The sequence below is a fragment of the Panulirus ornatus genome, chromosome 17 (genome assembly GCF_036320965.1).
Source record: "Panulirus ornatus isolate Po-2019 chromosome 17, ASM3632096v1, whole genome shotgun sequence".
NCBI classification, from domain to species: domain Eukaryota; kingdom Metazoa; phylum Arthropoda; class Malacostraca; order Decapoda; family Palinuridae; genus Panulirus; species Panulirus ornatus.
In genome coordinates this window covers 3797108-3820000 of record NC_092240.1, presented here as the reverse complement: position 1 = coordinate 3820000, position 22893 = coordinate 3797108, and the positions used below count along the sequence as shown (strand labels likewise).

Here is a 22893-nt window from a genome sequence, read left to right as displayed (position 1 = left end):
AACTATATTTGTGTCACTCCATCACTCCACAAGTATAGCTCTGCCTAGCCCAATATTCTATGAAATCAGAGCACACATGTGCTGATACACAGTTCATGCAGAGACAGAACTCTGTGTCCAACAGTTGCACATGCAAGCCCATATCCTGGGCCAGGTGCAAACCCAAGACCAGGGAGAACGAGGGCCAGCATTCTACTAACCATGACATCATTAGGTCTCACCATGCTACAAAGGAAATATGGGCTGCTGAAGCATTAAAGAGCAAATATCTCTAAGTCTTTCTAATCCTACTACATTAATCAATGACTCTACGATCTCTTCCACTATCACAAACAGCCTCATTAGGACCCAGTGGTTTGCTGCTGTTTGAATACAGTTTTAGATGTGGGAAGTGTGTATATGTCATTACAAGGATGTAAGGAGCTATAAGGGTGAAGAGATGAGAGGCTGAAATGCTATATTAAACGTGGCAAAGGAAAGACATGAACAGATGAAAAAGTATAAATGAGGATAAAGTATATCAGAGAAAGAATGTATGAGAATGAAGAGTTATAGCAAAAGGAGACAGAAGTGGAAGCTTACCTGTTTAAAGCATATGATTGTAATTGTAGCACAGGCTGCCATGATAATGAGACACACCAAGAAGATAGAGTGAAGGATTTTATCAGCTCTTGAGCAAGATGGAAGCTGCCAATGGTGTAGCTGTGGGAATTAGTTGGAATAATTATAAATAAATAATTTATCTACACAATTCAAAAATAAAGTTCTTCCCACATTCAAAGTAATGGTGGTCAAGCTGAAAAGCCTTTGCATAAAACCACTATATGTCTTTAAGTAGAAAAATAATTATCTAAAATATTTAATCCCTTAATATCTTGCCATATCATCAACAGTCACCCCTACACATATATTAATTAATTTGTTTTAACAAACATTTTTCTGCTGTTCTTTCCATACCCATTTTCTGTACTTGTTCAGAGCATTTCAACACCATTTCCATATCACTGACTCCATTTTTGGACTTCACAGCTACCCAAATTTTCAACCATTCTTTTATAATTTCATACAAAATATGATGTTCATTATAATACTGCATAGTATATGTATGCTAATGGTTACATCCATCTATAGCTCTGATGCCTGTTTCTTTCTGGAACTCCCTTAAGGAGCTGACCATGGCAACAGTCTCCATAACTAGAGAACTTCAGTGCCGCTTCTTAGCCTTTATAGCCTCACCCTTAACAACCACTGGCAGAGAGCAAGTATAGCACAGTGTTTGCAGAGGCTACCTAATTTCCTACTGACTAATTCTACCTAATGCTCCTACCTAATGTTCCTACTGACTAATTCTACCTAATGCTCCTGCCTAATGTTCCTCCTTACTACCTAAAGTTTCTACATAATGCTCCTACCCAAATTTTCCTTCATACTAATTCTATGTTCCTACCATTTTGCCATAAGGTAGGGCTGGTTGCATAGTGCTCACTACAGGAAAATCTAGTTACTAATACTGAGCTGTGTGGGTTGAGTGTTGTCAAGCATTATGTGAGACAAGGAGAGATTGTATGTATGTTGACAGATTGCCAGTAGTCCACGTGTGGATGAGGCAGAAAGAAAAGACAGCTACCTGGGTCAGAGGAGTGCAACTTAACAACCACTGAAGCACAGGCTCACTATGCAGCCATCACTAACCCTTCCGATACCCAGGGGGGTAGTACTGGTAATAAACCTCCCTGATCGTTGGCTGCCTACCAACTACTATCTAATGGTAACCTAATAGTTACATTCCTGGGCAGTGTTATGTGCACCCTGTATGGTGAGATAAACCACTCTCTACTCATATGTAAGACCTCACAATTTTCTTCTCACTATCTCTATAAAATATCTAGCAATCTGCTTTATCTTGAGTCCTAATCTTGATCATTTATCTATTCATTAACCTTGATCACCATTTCCCTCGTCACCGAAGTAGCACCAGGAAACAAACGAAAAATAACCCATCCACTCATATACACATACATATACATATCAACATATATACATAAACATTATATCTATTCATTTATTATACTTTGTCACTGTCTCCTGCATTAGCGAGACTCATATACACATACATATACATATCAACATATACATAAACATTATATTCATTCATTTATTATACTTTGTCACTGTCTCCTGCATTAGTGAGGTAGCGCAAGGAAACACGAAAGAATGGCCCAACCCTCCCACATACACATCTATATGCATAAACGCCCACACACGCACATATACATACCTATACATTTCAACATAAACATACACAGACATATACATATATACACATGTACATATTCATACATGCTGCCTTCATCCATTCCCGCCAACACCCCGCCACACATGAAATGGCACCCCCTCCCCCGTGTGCGCATGAGGTAGCACTATGAAAAGACAACAAAGGCCACATTTGTTCACACTCAGTATTGAGCTGTCATGTGTAATGCACCGAAACCACAGCTCCCTTTCCACATCCAGGCCCCACAAAACTTTCCATGGTTTACCCCAGACATTTCACATGCTATGGTTCAATCCACTGACAGCACGTCGACCCCAGTATACCACAACGTTCCAATTCACTCTATTCCTTGCACACCTTTCACCCTCCTGTATGTTCAGGCCCCGATCACTCATAATCTTTTTCACTCCATCCTTCCATCTCCAATTTGGACTCCTACTTCTCCTCATTCCCTCCACCTCTGACACATACATCCTCTTTGTCAGTCTTTCCTCACTCATTCTCTCCATGTGACCAAACCACGTCAATACACTCTTCTGCTCTCTCAACCACACTCTTTTTTATTTCCACACATCTCTCTTACCCTTTCACTGCTCACTCGATCAAACCACCTCACACCACATATTGTCCTCAAACATCTCATTTCCAACACATCCACCCTCCTCTGCACAACCCTATCTATAGCCCATGCCTCACAACCATATAACATTGTTGGAACCACTATTCCTTCAAACATACCCATTTTTGCTCTCCGAGATAACATTCTCGCCTTCCACACATTCTTCAACGCTCCCAGAACCTTCGCCCCCTCCCCTACCCTGTGACTCACTTTTGCTTCCATGGTTCCATCCGCTGCCAAATCCACTCCCATATATCTGAAGCACTTCACTTCCTCTAGTTTTTCTCCATTCAAACATATCTCGCAATTTACTTGTTCCTCAACTCTACTGAACCTAATGACCTTGCTCTTATTCACATTTACTCTCAGCTTTCTTCTTTCACACACTTTACCAAACTCAGTCACCAACTTTTGCAGTTTCTCACCCGAATTAGCCACCAGCATTGTATCATCAGCAAACAAGTGACTCACTTCCCAAGCTCTCTCATCCACAACATACTGCATACTTTCCCCTCAATCCAAAACTCTTGCATTTACCTCCCTAATGACCCCATCCATAAACATCCATAAACAAATTATATCTGAAGCACTTCACTTCCTCTAGTTTTTCTCCATTCAAACATATCTCGCAATTTACTTGTTCCTCAACTCTACTGAACCTAATGACCTTGCTCTTATTCACATTTACTCTCAGCTTTCTTCTTTCACACACTTTACCAAACTCAGTCACCAACTTTTGCAGTTTCTCACCCGAATTAGCCACCAGCATTGTATCATCAGCAAACAAGTGACTCACTTCCCAAGCTCTCTCATCCACAACATACTGCATACTTTCCCCTCAATCCAAAACTCTTGCATTTACCTCCCTAATGACCCCATCCATAAACAAATTAAACAACCATGGAGACATCACGCACCCCTGCCGCAAACCGACATTCACTGGCAACCAATCACTTTCCTCTCTTCCTACTCGTATGCATGCCTTACATCCTTGATAAAAACTTTTCACTGCTTCTAGCAACTTACCTCCCACACCATACATTCTTAATACCTTCCACACAGCATCTCTATCAACTCTATCATATGCCTTCTTCAGATCTATAAATGCTACATACAATTCCATCTGTTATTCTAAGTATTTCTTACATACATTCTTCAAAGCAAGCACCTGATCCACACATCCTCTACCACTTCTGAAACCACACAGCTCTTCCCCAATCTAATGTTCTGTACATGCCTTCACCCTCTCAATCAACACCCTCCCATATAATTTCCCAGGAATACTCAACAACCTTTATCCCCTTTGCCTTTGTACAATGGCACTATATATGCATTCCGCCAATCCTCAGGCACCTCATCACGAACCATAAACATACATAGACATATACATATAAACATTCTCAGTGAATGTAGGTTTGCGGCAGGGGTGTGTGATGTCTCCATGGTTGTTTAATTTGTTTATGGATGGAGTTGTTAGGGAGGTAAATGCAAGAGTTTTGGAAAGAGGGGCAAGTATGAAGTCTGTTGGGGATGAGAGAGCTTGGGAAGTGAGTCAGTTGTTGTTCGCTGATGATACAGCACTGGTGGCTGATTCATGTGAGAAACTGCAGAAGCTGGTGACTGAGTTTGGTAAAGTGTGTGGAAGAAGAAAGTTAAGAGTAAATGTGAATAAGAGCAAGGTTATTAGGTACAGTAGGGTTGAGGGTCAAGTCAATTGGGAGGTGAGTTTGAATGGAGAAAAACTGGAGGAAGTGAAGTGTTTTAGATATCTGGGAGTGGATCTGGCAGCGGATGGAACCATGGAAGCGGAAGTGGATCATAGGGTGGGGGAGGGGGCGAAAATTCTGGTGGCCTTGAAGAATGTGTGGAAGTCGAGAACATTATCTCGGAAAGCAAAAATGGGTATGTTTGAAGGAATAGTGGTTCCAACAATGTTGTATGGTTGCGAGGCGTGGGCTATGGATAGAGTTGTGCGCAGGAGGATGGATGTGCTGGAAATGAGATGTTTGAGGACAATGTGTGGTGTGAGGTGGTTTGATCGAGTGAGTAACGTAAGGGTAAGAGAGATGTGTGGAAATAAAAAGAGCGTGGTTGAGAGAGCAGAAGAGGGTGTTTTGAAGTGGTTTGGGCGCATGGAGAGAATGAGTGAGGAAAGATTGACCAAGAGGATATATGTGTCGGAGGTGGAGGGAACGAGAAGAGGGAGACCAAATTGGAGGTGGAAAGATGGAGTGAAAAAGATTTTGTGTGATCGGGGCCTGAACATGCAGGAGGGTGAAAGGAGGGCAAGGAATAGAGTGAATTGGAGCGATGTGGTATACCGGGGTTGACGTGCTGTCAGTGGATTGAATCAAGGCATGTGAAGCGTCTGGGGTAAACCATGGAAAGCTGTGTAGGTATGTATATTTGCGTATGTGGATGTATGTATATACATGTGTATGGGGGGGGGGGGGGGTTGGGCCATTTCTTTCGTCTGTTTCCTTGCGCTACCTCGCAAACGCGGGAGACAGCGACAAAGTATAAAAAAAAAAAAAAAAAAAAAAAAAAAAAAACATATAAACACATGTACATATTCATACTTGCTGGCCTTCATCCATTCCTGGTGCCATCATGCCCCACAGGAAACAGCATCACTACTCCCTGCTTCAGTGAGGTAGTGCCAGAAAAAAAAAAAGGGGGGGGGGGCCACATTTGTTCACACTCAGTCTCTAGCTGTCATGTGTCTTGGTCAATCTTCGTCAATCTTTCCTTACTCATTCTCTCCATATGTCCAAACCATTTCAACACTCTCTTCTGTTCTCTCAACCACACTCTTTCTATTTCCACACATCTCTCTTACCCTTTCATTACTTACTCAATCAAACCACCTTATACCACATATTGTCCTCAAAGATTTCATTTCCAACACATCCACCTTCCTATGTACAACCATATCTATAGCCCGTGTGTCACAACCCTATAACATTGCTGGAACTACTATTCCTTCAAACATACCCATATTTGCTCTCCGAGATAATGTTCTCTCTTCCACACATTCTTCATTGCTTCCCCTCCCCCACCCTGTTACTCACTAGATATTTCGAGTTTTATTACATCATGGTCACCATATGTACCATCCACATACCTTTAATTATCAACATTCTTCATGTATTATTCATTTAACTAAAATTTCACTCTCACAACTCCTTCTCAAACATACCCATATTTGCTCTCCAAGATGATGTTTTCTCCTTGCACACATTCTTCATTGCTCCCAGAACCTTCTTCCCCTCCCCCACCCTGTGACTCACTAGATATTTCAAGGTTTATTACATCATGGTCACCATATGTACCAATTATCAACCTTCTTCGTGTGTTATTCATTTAACTAAAATTGCACTCTCACAACTCCTTCTCAAACATAACCACCTTTCTTGTATTCATGTTAACATTTTACCTCTTTAATCTATGCCTAGTATGCTGCTTCCCACCAGAGAGCAGAATTAAAGAATAATCTTAAACCAAATTCCCTAATTATACCATATCCCCACTAATTCTCCTCTAAGATACTGATCTCCCTTGTTTATACTGGAAGTTACATTCCTAGGATAGGCTAGCACAAGAAAATTTATACATTATCATTATCATATAACCCCATAGGGCTCCTGGGGCTACAACTCCAGGACCTTCTATCAAAGGGTTCCTGGAGCTCCAATGGAGTAGTCGAAATAGGATGGACTCCTTTGAAGCAAGAAGTTCTTTGTTGAGGCTGTACCCTCCTTTGTTACATGATGATGACACAGCCCCACCAAATGTGACACTTTGGGTGCAGTGTAACCTCAAGCAGGTGGAGTCTGGCAACACTGCAAATTTAGTTTCTCTGAATACAAGTTTCCACAGTAAAAGGGGGAGTGTTTCTAGTTAATGCCAAGGTCCCCCTTTTGACAAAGACATTATACTGCACTGAGATTTCATACAAACACTTATAACAGTTTTACAACTTAAGTAAATAATACAGACATTTTCTCCAGATACAAAACGTAAAACTTTAAAAACAGCCAGAATAAACTACTAAGGTAATGATTAGTAGAAATATATAGAACAAAAGTCAACTACAAAAATAAGCATAAATTTATTTAGGTGGCTGGCCATATAAATGGCCAGCCACGAATATTACTTTTGTTGCCAACTTATGTTCTCTTTTTTCTATTAAGAATTAAACATATCAGGAACAAAATCCAGCAAAAACTCTTGTTCAATTATGGATTAATGGCCTGCTCTTTTTAAACACCAGTTCATTAATTTTCTTTTTCTATGACTTCTAAGGTAACTTTCACTGTTGTTAAAATGTGTGTGGCAGGTTGACAGCCACTCCCCATACATGGCTCTACCCACCACTGCCACCCTACTCCCTTTTCTCCCCTTCCTGCTGTTTGTTTATTAATTTTTTCCCTGTTTTACTCTGTGGTCACACATGATGTTCAAGCCGAGGCAGTTGATTTGCAGTCCACCTCGTTCTTCATACTCCCTTATGGTCTTGTTGATAAGCTGGATATGTGGCCTTTTTTGTCTGTTTTCCTGGTGCTACCTCACTGACACAGGGGATGGTGATGCTGTTTCCTGTGGGGTGGGGTGGCACCGGGAATGGATGAAGGCAAGCAAGTATGAATATGTACACGTGCATATATGTATATGTTTGTGTGTATATGTATATGTATGTGTATGTATATATGCAAGTATATGAATGTCTGTTTCCTGGCACTACCTTGCTGATACTGGAAACAGCGATCAACTCTTATACACATATATCTGCATAAATGTCCATACACACACATGCACATATCAACATATACATACACATATACCAACAAATACATACATACACATAAATATTCATACTCCCTCACTTTCATCCATTCCTGGTAACACCCCACCATGGGAAACAGCAATGCTACCCCCTGCCTTAGTGAAGTAGTACCAGAAAACCAGACAAAAAAGGCCACATTTGTTCACAGCTTCTAGCTGTCATGTGTAAAGCACGGTCCACATCCAGGCCCCTCACACCATTCCATTATCTACCCCAGACGTTCCACATGCTCTGTTTCAGTCAATTGACAGCACATCAACCCCAGTATACCACAACGTTCTAACTCATTCTATTCCTTACATGCCTTTCATCTTCCTGTATGTTCAGGCCCTAATCATTCAAAATCTTTTTCACTCCATCCTTCTACTTCCAATTTGGTCTTCCGCTTCTCCTTGTTCCCTCCACTTGTGACACATACATCCTCTTTTTGTAGGTAGTATTCATTCTTCCCTATCCCTAGGATATACAGTCTGAACCAGGGCATGTGAAATGTCTGGGGTAAACCATGGAAAAGTATGAGGGGCCTGGATGTGGACAGAGAGCTGTAGTTTCGGTGCATTACACATGTGGCCCTTTTGTCCGTTTTCCTGGCACTATCTTGCTGAAGCAGCAGGGTAGCAATGCTGTTTCCTGTGGGGTGGGGTCGCAACAGGAATGGATGAAGGCAAGCAAGTATGAATATGTACATGTGTATGTATGTACATGTCTGTGTATGTGTATGTATATGTGTATATGTTGATGTCCAAACCATTCTTCCCCTTCATCCATAAGCTTTGTTCCACTCCAAGCCAGAATATCCTGATTTCTTTCCTCAAACATACTACCTATCCCTCCTTCCTTCTCAACTTGGTTTCATCCACACAAATTTAGACACCCTAGCCTAAGCCTACAATGAGGATGATCACTCCTGCTTGGCTCTTTCCCATGTTCTGTCTCTTAAAAATTGAAATACAAGGAGAGGAGGATTTCCAGCCCCCACTTCTACCCGCCTTTAGTTACTGACTACAACACACAGGGAATGTGGAAGTAGAATTCTTTCCTTCACCAAAGTAGAATTTCTTAAATACCTCCATATCTCTTTTCAACTTCTACATTCTTTACTGTTCACTTTCCCTACAAATCATCCCCCCCCTACATAAACCTATCTCGAAGTTCTATGTTTCTCAACCATCTGTCTAACCAAGACTCACAGGAAAGAATAACATAAGAAACATTTTGTGACTGAAAGGAAAAGGGTTAATTTTCCATCAATGCATTTGCTGCTTTATATTGCAGTTTAACTGAAGTTGTTAAGCTGAGGGTACACAAAACTGCGCATATATACATATATATATATATATATATATATATATATATATATATATATATATATCCCTGGGGATAGGGGAGAAAGAATACTTCCCACGTATTCCCTGCGTGTCGTAGAAGGCGACTAAAAGGGAAGGGAGCGGGGGGCTGGAAATCCTCCCCTCTCGTTTTTTTTTTTTTTTTTTTTCCAAAAGAAGGAACAGAGAAGAGGGCCAGGTGAGGATATTCCCTCAAAGGCCCAGTCCTCTGTTCTTAACGCTACCTCGCTATCGCGGGAAATAGCGAATAGTATGAAAAAAAAAAAAAAAAAAAAAAAAAAAAAAAAATATATATATATATATATATATATATATATATATATATATATATATGCACGCATTCTGCCAATCCTCAGGCACCTCATCATGAGTCATACATACATTATATAACCTTACCAACCAGTCAATAATACAGTCACCCCCTTTTTTAATAAATTCCACTGCAATACCATTGAAGCTTATTGATACAGTGGTTAAATTGATGAGAACTGCTATTGACGTTTGTGTAAATAAATTATACATTTCCTTTTTCCATAGCCAGAGGTTGAACCATTATGTGACATTCATTTTTTTCATTCATTTCAAGCTGGAAGTTTCAGTTTTCTAAATTGTTTCTTACATTTTTCATATGTATATATATGTATGTGTGTGTGTGTGTATATGTGCGTATGTATGTGTATGTGTGTGTATGTGTGTATGTATATATATATGTATATTATCCCTGGGGATAGGGGTGAAAGAATACTTCCCACGTATTCCTCGCGTGTCGTAGAAAGCGACTAGAGGGGACGGGAGCGGGGGGCCAGAAATCCTCCCCTCCTTGTATTAACTTTCTAAAATGGGAAACAGAAGAAGGAGTCACGCGGGGAGTGCTCATCCTCCTCGAAGGCTCAGAGTGGGGTGCCTAAATGTGTGTGGATGTAACCAAGATGTGAAAAAAGGAGAGATTGGTAGTATGTTTGAGGAAAGGAACCTGGGTGTTTTGGCTCTGAGTGAAACGAAGCTCAAGGGTAAAGGGGAAGAGTGGTTTGGGAATGTCTGGGGAGTAAAGTCAGGGGTTAGTGAGAGGACAAGAGCAAGGGAAGGAGTAGCAATACTCCTGAAACAGGAGTTGTGGGAGTATGTGATAGAGTGTAAGAAAGTAAATTCTCGATTAATATGAGTAAAACTGAAAGTTGATGGAGAGAGGTGGGTGATTATTGGTGCATAAGCACCTGGGCATGAGAAGAAAGATCAAGAGAGGCAAGTGTTTTGGGAGCAGCTGAATGAGTGTGTTAGTGGTTTTGATGCACGAGACCGGGTTATAGTGATGGGTGATTTGAATGCAAAGGTGAGTAATGTGGCAGTTGAGGGAATAATTGGTATACATGGGGTGTTCAGTGTTGTAAATGGAAATGGTGAAGAGCTTGTAGATTTATGTGCTGAAAAAGGACTGATGATTGGGAATACCTGGTTTAAAAAGCGAGATATACATAAGTATACTTATGTAAGTAGGAGAGATGGCCAGAGAGCGTTATTGGATTACGTGTTAATTGACAGGCGTGCGAAAGAGAGACTTTTGGATGTTAATGTGCTGAGAGGTGCAACTGGAGGGATGTCTGATCATTATCTTGTGGAGGCTAAGGTGAAGATTAGTATGGGTTTTCAGAAAAGAGGAGTGAATGTTGGGGTGAAGAAGGTGGTGAGAGTAAGTGAGCTTGGGAAGGAGAGACTGTGTACAGAATGGAAAAAGGTGAGAACAATGGAAGTAAGGGGAGTGGGGGAGGAATGGGATGTATTTAGGGAATCAGTGATGGATTGCGCAAAAGATGCTTGTGGCATGAGAAGAGTGGGAGGTGGGCTGTTTAGAAAGGGTAGTGAGTGGTGGGATGAAGAAGTAAGAGTATTAGTGAAAGAGAAGAGAGAGGCATTTGGACGATTTTTGCAGGGAAAAAATGCAATTGAGTGGGAGAAGTATAAAAGAAAGAGACAGGAGGTCAAGAGAAAGGTGCAAGAGGTGAAAAAAAGGGCAAATGAGAGTTGGGGTGAGAGACTATCAGTAAATTTTAGGGAAAATAAAAAGATGTTCTGGAAGGAGGTAAATAGGGTGCGTAAGACAAGGGAGCAAATGGGAACTTCAGTGAAGGGCGTAAATGGGGAGGTGATAACAAGTAGCGGTGATGTGAGAAGGAGATGGAATGAGTATTTTGAAGGTTTGTTGAATGTGTCTGATGACAGAGTGGCAGATATAGGGTGTTTTGGTCGAGGTGGTGTGCAAAGTGAGAGGGTTAGGGAAAATGATTTGGTAAACAGAGAAGAGGTAGTAAAAGCTTTGCGGAAGATGAAAGCCGGCAAGGCAGCAGGTTTGGATGGTATTGCAGTGGAATTTATTAAGAAAGGGGGTGACTGTATTGTTGACTGGTTGGTAAGGTTATTTAATGTATGTATGACTCATGGTGAGGTGCCTGAGGATTGGCGGAATGCGTGCATAGTGCCATTGTACAAAGGCAAAGGGGATAAGAGTGAGTGCTCAAATTACAGAGGTATAAGTTTGTTGAGTATTCCTGGTAAATTATATGGGAGGGTATTGATTGAGAGGGTGAAGGCATGTACAGAGCATCAGATTGGGGAAGAGCAGTGCGGTTTTAGAAGTGGTAGAGGATGTGTGGATCAGGTGTTTGCTTTGAAGAATGTATGTGAGAAATACTTAGAAAAGCAAATGGATTTGTATGTAGCATTTATGGATCTGGAGAAGGCATATGATAGAGTTGATAGAGATGCTCTGTGGAAGGTATTAAGAATATATGGTGTGGGAGGCAAGTTGTTAGAAGCAGTGAAAAGTTTTTATCGAGGATGTAAGGCATGTGTACGTGTAGGAAGAGAGGAAAGTGATTGGTTCTCAGTGAATGTAGGTTTGCGGCAGGGGTGTGTGATGTCTCCATGGTTGTTTAATTTGTTTATGGATGGGGTTGTAAGGGAGGTAAATGCAAGAGTCCTGGAAAGAGGGGCAAGTATGAAGTCTGTTGGGGATGAGAGAGCTTGGGAAGTGAGTCAGTTGTTGTTCGCTGATGATACAGCGCTGGTGGCTGATTCATGTGAGAAACTGCAGAAGCTGGTGACTGAGTTTGGTAAAGTGTGTGGAAGAAGAAAGTTGAGAGTAAATGTGAATAAGAGCAAGGTTATTAGGTACAGTAGGGGTGAGGGTCAAGTCAATTGGGAGGTGAGTTTGAATGGAGAAAAACTGGAGGAAGTGAAGTGTTTTAGATATCTGGGAGTGGATCTGTCAGCGGATGGAACCATGGAAGCGGAAGTGGATCATAGGGTGGGGGAGGGGGCGAAAATTTTGGGAGCCTTGAAAAATGTGTGGAAGTCGAGAACACTATCTCGGAAAGCAAAAATGGGTATGTTTGAGGGAATAGTGGTTCCAACAATGTTGTATGGTTGCGAGGCGTGGGCTATGGATAGAGATGTGCGCAGGAGGATGGATGTGCTGGAAATGAGATGTTTGAGGACAATGTGTGGTGTGAGGTGGTTTGATCGAGTAAGTAACGTAAGGGTAAGAGAGATGTGTGGAAATAAAAAGAGCGTGGTTGAGAGAGCAGAAGAGGGTGTTTTGAAATGGTTTGGGCACATGGAGAGAATGAGTGAGGAGAGATTGACCAAGAGGATATATGTGTCGGAGGTGGAGGGAACGAGGAGAAGAGGGAGACCAAATTGGAGGTGGAAAGATGGAGTGAAAAAGATTTTGTGTGATCGGGGCCTGAACATGCAGGAGGGTGAAAGGAGGGCAAGAAATAGAGTGAATTGGAGTCATGTGGTATACAGGGGTTGACGTGCTGTCAGTGGATTGAAGCAAGGCATGTGAAGCGTCTGGGGTAAACCATGGAAAGCTGTGTAGGTATGTATATTTGCGTGTGTGGACGTGTGTATGTACATGTGTATGGGGGGGGGGGGTTGGGCCATTTCTTTCGTCTGTTTCCTTGCGCTACCTCGCAAACGCGGGAGACAGCGACAAAGTATAAAAAAAAAAAAAAAAAAAAAAATATATATATATATATATATATATATATATATATATATATATATATATATATATATGTATATGAAAAAAATATATATATATATATATATATATATATATATATATATATATATATATATTGTTTAATTTGTTTATGGATGGGGTTGTTAGGGAGGTGAATGCAAGAGTTTTGGAAAGTGGGGCAAGTATGAAGTCTGTTGGGGATGAGAGAGCTTGGGAAGTGAGTCAGTTGTTGTTCGCTGATGATACAGCGCTGCTGGCTGATTCATGTAAGAAACTGCAGAAGCTGGTGACTGAGTTTGGTAAAGTGTGTGGAAGAAGAAAGTTAAGAGTAAATGTGAATAAGAGCAAGGTTATTAGGTACAGTAGGGTTGAGGGTCAAGTCAATTGGGAGGTAAGTTTGAATGGAGAAAAACTGGAGGAAGTAAAGTGTTTTAGATATCTGGGAGTGGATCTGGCAGTGGATGGAACCATGGAAGCAGAAGTGGATCATAGGGTGGGGGAGGGGGCGAAAATTCTGGGAGCCTTGAAGAATGTGTGGAAGTCGAGAACATTATCTCGGAAAGCAAAAATGAGTATGTTTGAAGGAATAGTGGTTCCAATAATGTTGTATGGTTGCGAGGCGTGGGCTATGGATAGAGTTGTGCGCAGGAGGATGGATGTGCTGGAAATGAGATGTTTGAGGACAATGTGTGGTGTGAGGTGGTTTGATCGAGTAAGTAACGTAAGGGTAAGAGAGATGTGTGGAAATAAAAAGAGTGTGGTTGAGAGAGCAGGAGAGGGTGTTTTGAAATGGTTTGGGCACATGGAGAGAATGAGTGAGGAAAGATTGACCAAGAGGATATATGTGTCGGAGGTGGAGGGAACGAGGAGAAGAGGGAGACCAAATTGGAGGTGGAAAGATGGAGTGAAAAAGATTTTGTGTGATAAGGGCCTGAACATGCAGGAGGGTGAAAGGAGGGCAAGGAATAGAGTGAATTGGAGCGATGTGGTATACCGGGGTTGACGTGCTGTCAGTGGATTGAATCTGGGCATGTGAAGCGTCTGGGGTAAACCATGGAAAGCTGTGTAGGTATGTATATTTTGCGTGTGTGGACGTATGTATATACATGTGTATGGGGGTGGGTTGGGCCATTTCTTTCGTCTGTTTCCTTGCGCTACCTCGCAAACGCGGGAGACAGCGGCAAAAAAAAAAGTAAGTGAGCTTGAGAAGGAGACCTGTGTGAGGAAGTACCAGGAGAGACTGAGTACAGAATGGAAAAAGGTGAGAACAATGGAAGCAAGGGGAGTGGGGGAGGAATGGGATGTATTTAGGGAATCAGTGATGGATTGCGCAAAAGATGCTTGTGGCATGAGAAGAGTGGGAGGTGGGTTGATTAGAAAGGGTAGTGAGTGGTGGGATGAAGAAGTAAGAGTATTAGTGAAAGAGAAGAGAGAGGCATTTGGACGATTTTTGCAGGGAAAAAATGCAATTGAGTGGGAGATGTATAAAAGAAAGAGACAGGAGGTCAAGAGAAAGGTGCAAGGGGTGAAAAAAAGGGCAAATGAGAGTTGGGGTGAGAGAGTATCATTAAATTTTAGGGAGAATAAAAAGATGTTCTGGAAGGAGGTAAATAAAGTGCGTAAGACAAGGGAGCAAATGGGAACTGCAGTGAAGGGCGCAAATGGGGAGGTGATAACAAGTAGTGGTGATGTGAGAAGGAGATGGAGTGAGTATTTTGAAGGTTTGTTGAATGTGTTTGATGATAGAGTGGCAGATATAGGGTGTTTTGGTCGAGGTGCTGTGCAAAGTGAGAGGGTTAGGGAAAATGATTTGGTAAACAGAGAAGAGGTAGTGAAAGCTTTGCAGAAGATGAAAGCCGGCAAGGCAGCAGGTTTGGATGGTATTGCAGTGGAATTTATTAAAAAAGGGGGTGACTGTATTGTTGACTGGTTGGTAAGGTTATTTAATGTATGTATGACTCATGGTGAGGTGCCTGAGGATTGGCGGAATGCGTGCATAGTGCCATTGTACAAAGGCAAAGGGGATAAGAGTGAGTGCTCAAATTACAGAGGTATAAGTTTGTTGAGTATTCCTGGTAAATTATATGGGAGGGTATTGATTGAGAGGGTGAAGGCATGTACAGAGCATCAGATTGGGGAAGAGCAGTGTGGTTTCAGAAGTGGTAGAGGATGTGTGGATCAGGTGTTTGCTTTGAAGAATGTATGTGAGAAATACTTAGAAAAGCAAATGGATTTGTATGTAGCATTTATGGATCTGGAGAAGGCATATGATAGAGTTGATAGAGATGCTCTGTGGAAGGTATTAAGAATATATGGTGTGGGAGGAAAGTTGTTAGAAGCAGTGAAAAGTTTTTATCGAGGATGTAAGGCATGTGTACGTGTAGGAGGAGAGGAAAGTGATTGGTTCTCAGTGAATGTAGTTTTGCGGCAGGGGTGTGTGATGTCTCCATGGTTGTTTAATTTGTTTATGGATGGGGTTGTTAGGGAGGTGAATGCAAGAGTTTTGGAAAGAGGGGCAAGTATGAAGTCTGTTGGGGATGAGAGAGCTTGGGAAGTGAGTCAGTTGTTGTTCGCTGATGATACAGCGCTGGTGGCTGATTCATGTGAGAAACTGCAGAAGCTGGTGACTGAGTTTGGTAAAGTGTGTGGAAGAAGAAAGTTAAGAGTAAATGTGAATAAGAGCAAGGTTATTAGGTACAGTAGGGTTGAGGGTCAAGTCAATTGGGAGGTGAGTTTGAATGGAGAAAAACTGGAGGAAGTGAAGTGTTTTAGATATCTGGGAGTGGATCTGGCAGCGGATGGAACCATGGAAGTGGAAGTGGATCATAGGGTGGGGGAGGGGGCGAAAATCCTGGGGGCCTTGAAGAATGTGTGGAAGTCGAGAACATTATCTCGGAAAGCAAAAATGGGTATGTTTGAAGGAATAGTGGTTCCAACAATGTTGTATGGTTGCGAGGCGTGGGCTATGGATAGAGTTGTGCGCAGGAGGATGGATGTGCTGGAAATGAGATGTTTGAGGACAATGTGTGGTGTGAGGTGGTTTGATCGAGTGAGTAACGTAAGGGTAAGAGAGATGTGTGGAAATAAAAAGAGCGTGGTTGAGAGAGCAGAAGAGGGTGTTTTGAAGTGGTTTGGGCACATGGAGAGGATGAGTGAGGAAAGATTGACCAAGAGGATATATGTGTCGGAGGTGGAGGGAACAAGGAGAAGAGGGAGACCAAATTGGAGGTGGAAAGATGGAGTGAAAAAGATTTTGTGTGATCGGGGCCTGAACATGCAGGAGGGTGAAAGGAGGGCAAGGAATAGAGTGAATTGGAGCGATGTGGTATACCGGGGTTGACGTGCTGTCAGTGGATTGAAGCAGGGCATGTGAAGCGTCTGGGGTAAACCATGGAAAGCTGTGTAGGTATGTATATTTGCGTGTGTGGACGTATGTATATACATGTGTGTGGGGGGGGGGTTGGGCCATTTCTTTCGTCTGTTTCCTTGCGCTACCTCGCAAACGCGGGAGACAGCGACAAAGTATAATAAAAAAAAAAAAAAAAAAAAATATATATATATATATATATATATATATATATATATATATATATATATATATATATATATATATGGGCTATGGATAGAGTTGTGCGCAGGAGGATGGATGTGCTGGAAATGAGATGTTTGAGGACAATGTGTGGTGTGGGGTGGTTTGATCGAGTGAGTAACGTAAGGGTAAGAGAGATGTGTGGAAATAAAAAGAGCGTGGTTGAGAGAGCAGAAGAGGGTGTTTTGAAGTGGTTTGGGCACATGGAGAGGATGAGTGAGGAAAGATTGACCAAGAGGATATATGTGTCGGAGGTGGAGGGAGCAAGGAGAAGAGGGAGACCAAACTGGAGGTGGAAGGATGGAATGAAAAAGATTTTGTGTGATCGGGGCCTGAACATGCAGGAGGGTGAAAGGAGGGCAAGGAATAGAGTGAATTGGAGCGATGTGGTATACCGGGGTTGGCGTGCTGTCGGTGGATTGAATCAAGGCATGTGAAGCGTCTGCGGTGAACCATGGAAAGCTGTGTAGGTATGTATATTTGCGTGGGTGGACGTATGTATATACATGTGTATGGGGGGGGGTTGGGCCATTTCTTTCATCTGATTCCTTGCGCTACCTCGCAAACGCGGGAGACAGCGACAAAGTATAAAAAAAAAAAAAAAAAAAAAATATATATATATATATATACATTTCTAATGAATGTACAAGAAGAATAAGACTGTCCACCATATATTTCTAGTAAGAGAAAACAGTTTAAAAATCTGGGTACAAAACCAATTAACAGACTGAGTTCAGCCCTTAGAAAAATGATAAAATGTTCAATAAAGAAGTATATAGAGGTCCCAAACAAGTACCTAAAAAATGTGCCAGACTAGCCAGGCTATGGAGCTTAGGCAGGCTTCTGGGCTATAGCTTACAACATTCTGACTAAGCAAGAGTGAGTTTGGTCAGATGCCAAGATGCAATTAATATCAGAACCTCCTAAACCACTGCACGGTTTACATATGGTAGATTCTCAATAAATCTTCAAAAACATCTCTTTCATATTCAAACAATATCATCTGAAACTCTGAGAAAAATGATGCTGAGCTGAGTGTCCATAAAAGTATGAACATCCTGAGCTCAGATGACTCATAAAAGTGTCAACCAATAAACTTATGCTGACATACACTTGACATAACTTGTGAAAGGATTGAAAAATTCACCATAGACATGGTTTCAAATGCGTACCAATCTTTCCCACATATCATCTAGTCATACTACATAAAACAACTATAAACATTACCAGCAATATAGAAAAGTTTATGTTTATAGCAGCAACCAACAAACTTGCTTCATATCAGTGATGTTATGAGATTTACTATTACAATATATTATAAGGCAATCAATTACAAACAAATGCATGTAAAAAAATAAAGTTCATAATTACCATGAACACTTACACACTAGCTATGGTATGTATCTCAACAAACTTACTGAGTGGTCATATTGTTATACATTTCAATATTTGGTGTATACATTACAGAGCAATCATCTGTGAATGACTGCTTGTAAAGTAATGCAAGACAAAAAAAGCATCACAAATTGATAATTACTGAAAATACTTGTGTAATAGCAGTAATATGCATCTCAATAAACTCACTGTAATGGTAATACTGGTACAAGATTTCCCATTTGGGGCACATAATATTAAATGAGTAAACATCTATGAGTAAAAGAATGTGGAAAAATTTGAGAGAAATAATTGCAAATCAATACAGTGCTGTAATCATTATAAACATTTATGCATGGCTGTTCACAAGCAGTAAGTGCCTTGTTCACTAAGAAGGCTCAGTCTCTCGTGTGCCAGCATTACTCTTACAAAAATTGTTTAAAAGTCAACATGAATAAGCATGAAGCTATAATCTGCAGCAATGGATCTGTGGATGTAGAGTTTGGCTTCATCTTACTTCAAAATCACCAAAAGCCGCAATTTCACAGAAAATAAGGCAGCAAGACAGAACAAACAAGTATGAAGATGATGGGTGGATATGGAGAAGTGTTTGGCATTGGTAAGTGCAGGGATATCAAGAAGAATCTCTTCAGCGCCACCATGAAGGACTGTGGTAGATGGTATACTGCATGGGTATATACAGAAAAAAAAACACTACTCCATGTAACATAAAGTTGAATAACATGATCACATGAGAAATAATGCATTGGCCACAGACTAATCATCCTGTCCTCCAAACTAATGTATGCTCTACTGTTTTCAAGGATTTTAGTATCTTCCCCATATTAAGCACAGGTTTACTTCACACAAACCTATCTACCTATATCTCTGATGCCTGTTCCCTCTGGGAACTCCCATCAAGGGGGTGGCCACAGCAAAAGAGTCTCCACTTATCCCTGCCCTTACATGCCTCCCTCAGCAGCAACATTGCACGAATTATTCCACCATTTCTCTCCCTCCATTATTCTTCCATTTGATTTCCCTATCTCACAAGTGGTACAAACCTATAATATAGTTTTATTCAGATCACCAAGCCATTTACTTAACCTTTTCCATTCCTACCATATCTGCAGCTTCCTCAAGGTAAAAATCTGATCCAGACACTCATCTTCTTCAAGAAATCTTCCACGATTAGTAATCCCTATGCAATTTTCCTATTCATCTTCATCTGCAGTTATGAACTTGCCATAAACCTTACCATGACTCAATACATACTAATTCTTCAAAAATTTTCAATCTATATCAACAGCAACTCCATTCCCAAATCCATGGTGTGGACCAGGTACATACAGCCTATGAAGTCATTTATATACATCCTTAACTCATGCCCAGTGTGTTAAAGTGAAACATGGACTCTTACACATATAAAAGAGGCTTTTTAGTTTTTCACTTTGCATACTAAGTTGATTCATCAAATCAGATCACTGTTTCCAAACCACCTCCATCTTTGTACACAAAATACTTCCAATGCACATGATCCCAATCATTCGTCTCACATCATCTGGAATTTCTCTAGCCCTAATCAATTCTCTCACTGCATCTATCCATTTCTTCTGCAGTCTACCTCTTCTTTCTGTTCTTTTGACCATACTAATAAACACAGAGGTATTTTTCATGTCAATTATTTGTGCAGTTTTCATCATAAAGCCAGTGAATCTATCCACAATCATGAGACAACCAGTTTGTTCCACGTTCTCATACATATCCCTTCAGCTAGATTACTGATTTTCATTTGTATTCATATATTACACAGCTTTATAACATATTAAGTAAGAATAATACGTGAACAGTTAGAACTAGGATAAAGAGTACACCAATATTCTGGAAATTTAGGCAATGGGAAACACTTTTAACACTTATCCTAGATGTTTAAACAGAGGATGCTATAAAACAAGTATCTACAAATCAAGATCTAGGTTTAATCATAATTGTCTGCTTCATATTCATCAGATGTCAAGATGTGATGAATATGTTACTCTTGTGCATGATGACCAGCATGTCTGTGGCTAAACCTTGATAACTAGACACTAAACATTAATACATTTGATATAAAAACATCTAACTTAAATATACACATACAAAGTTGAGTGATACATTTTTCACTTACTCTAAACTTTTTGTGTCTGTGGAATTGATAGTTGCACAACTCACAAGCTGGAGCTTTTTTACACCGTTTTACTTCTAACCATTTCTGAAATAAAAAGAAATAATTTTGAGTAATATATTACCCTCAATGAAGTATAATGGCCACCATATTGAACTCTGATGATTTTTCTTCATTATATCATAATGGAGAGGAACATTACAGTATGTTTTTGAATCACAAACATAGTTCTGAATTAACACTAATAATCATGAATCTATGAGAGTTACACTTATAAAGTATGCTACAATACACTGAAGCATCTGATTAAGAAACTATAATAAACTTTCACCCTACCCAAAATAGCATATCACTCGCAACACTGAATCATCAGATCACTGCATGGAAGATCTCCAAGTGGGCTTAAAGAGAATATGATAACCACAGATGAACTTGGAGGTTTGATCAGGCACTGAATTATGGATAGCTGTTCATCAGTTTGTTAAGCATTAATTTGCACTGCTTTTACAAATTTTGTAAATCTTTTTACTGTCACCCAAGACTGGCCCTTCCACTACAGCTAGAGGTTTATAATATGGCAAGTAACTGGATTTACTCTTTTCACACACAAAAAGATTTCGGATTCTATTTTTGCACAGCTCTTTGTTCCTTACCCACAAAATGATTTTTTTTCGCTAAGTGATTCTAGCTTCACTACCTGGCCTTTGCCTCCAATGAAAAGAAAGCTAATACAATGACACAAGAGGACAGCCTGGGAACAAACTAAAAAGATGTGAGAAAATATATGAATCTATTAAAGATATCAAAAAGTTCATTCTAAGAAAATTAAGAAACATACGCAGCAACTTTAGAAACATCTATTAAAAGATCAGAGTTACAACTGATATCAGTCCTGAATGAACCTAAATGGATGACTGTATCCAAGGTGTGGCTGCTGAGAGACATAACACTATCCAAACACCAAGACCTGCAGAGAGTGCCATATGCTAGCCCTGCCTCTCGGCAAAATCTCATCACAGATACGCTGTATGTCAAAGGGAGGAATGAGATGTGCTGTCACAGCAGGCTGTGAATTTCAGTACGGTCTATAGGTCTTTTTTTCATAACAATCAGATACCTCTATGAAGTAAAACAGGCTAAGGCAAGCAATGAAGATTATTCACTCAAACAATACTGTATTGATCTAAAAGAAATAAAAAATAAATTGGCTTACTCACGAGTGACAGCACTGACCAGCTAATATAAACTAGCAGTAAAACCAAGTGTGTTTTCCTGAGGTCTACATCTTTTAATTTGGCAAAAATACTCTAGTCTCTACCATCGTAAATAAAATGATTTATCTATTTTCATATTTTTGTTTTCGATCCATACTAAAATAAGGGGCCTATTTTCCCCAGGCCGTAGGGAAAGGTTAAATCTTGTTTTAATTGGTTCCTTAAACAACTGGAGGACAGGATGCTAAAGAAGTTCTTATCCACTGCTTCTGTTAGTGCTAACACTTTAACTGGTTTAACATCCATACACACTGGATAACTCTTTCGCAGTTTAACAGCAAGAGCCATCCAAGAAGTTTAAAAACTACACTATCATCGGACTGTCTTTGAAACAAAATTATCATGGGCCAGGAAGAGCCATCCAAGAAGTTTAGAAATTACACTATTATTGGACTGTCTTTGTAACAAAATCCAGGTTTGCTGACACTAGATTATCTTCTTATGCCAACACATTCATAACTGCACCTATAGCTTTCTCAAGGGCTCACTCAGCTGTTTGTGACATTCTTTATCTTCTTTTTGTGACAATCCCTATCTTCTTTTATGTTGAAAATGCATGCATGAAAAAATGTCAAGAGGAAACTATATATATATATATATATATATATATATATATATATATATATATATATATATATATATATATATATCATACAAACCTCCAACAGCCAGGATCGAACCTGGGACCCCTTGTGCAAGGGGTCCCAGGTTCGAACCTGGCTGTTGGAGGTTTGTATGTTCTATGAAGGTGCGCGTTCATATACACTTTATCCGTATATATATATATATATATATATATATATATATATATATTTATTATTTTTTTTTTTATACTTTGTCGCTTTCTCCCGCGTTTGTAGAAGTCGTAGAAGGCGACTAGACGGGGAGGGAGCGGGGGGCTGGAAATCCTCCCCTCTCATTTTTTTTTTTAATCTTCCAAAAGAAGGAACAGAGGGGGCCAGGTGAGGATATTCCAAAAAAGGCCCAGTCCTCTGTTCTTAACGCTACCTCGCTAACGCGGGAAATGGCGAATAGTTTAAAAGAAAAGAAAAGATATATATATATATATATATATATATATATATATATATATATATATATATATATACATATATATATATATATATATATTTTTTTTTTTTTTAATACTTTGTCGCTGTCTCCCGGGTTTGCGAGGTAGCGCAAGGAAACAGACGAAAGAAATGGCCCAACCCCCCCCATACACATGTATATACATACGTCCACACACGCAAATATACATACCTACACAGCTTTCCATGGTTTACCCCAGACGCTTCACATGCCTTGATTCAATCCACTGACAGCACGTCAGCCCCGGTATACCACATCGCTCCAATTCACTCTGTTCCTTGCCCTCCTTT

At 40.3% G+C, this 22893-nt stretch overlaps 1 protein-coding gene across 4 annotated transcripts in view; it reads right to left on the bottom strand.

Annotated features, from left to right (window-relative positions):
• Window positions 1–22893, bottom strand: part of LOC139754511 (uncharacterized) — a 301969-nt gene that overhangs the window by 1477 nt on the left and 277599 nt on the right. For all 4 annotated transcript variants that reach the window (XM_071671800.1, XM_071671803.1, XM_071671801.1 and 1 more), the window contains exons 5-6: window positions 20241–20324; window positions 583–702 (exon numbers count right to left, since the gene is read on the bottom strand). In XM_071671800.1, coding sequence (XP_071527901.1) covers window positions 583–702; window positions 20241–20324 — 204 coding nt within the window. The remainder of the gene's footprint in view (window positions 1–582; window positions 703–20240; window positions 20325–22893) is intronic.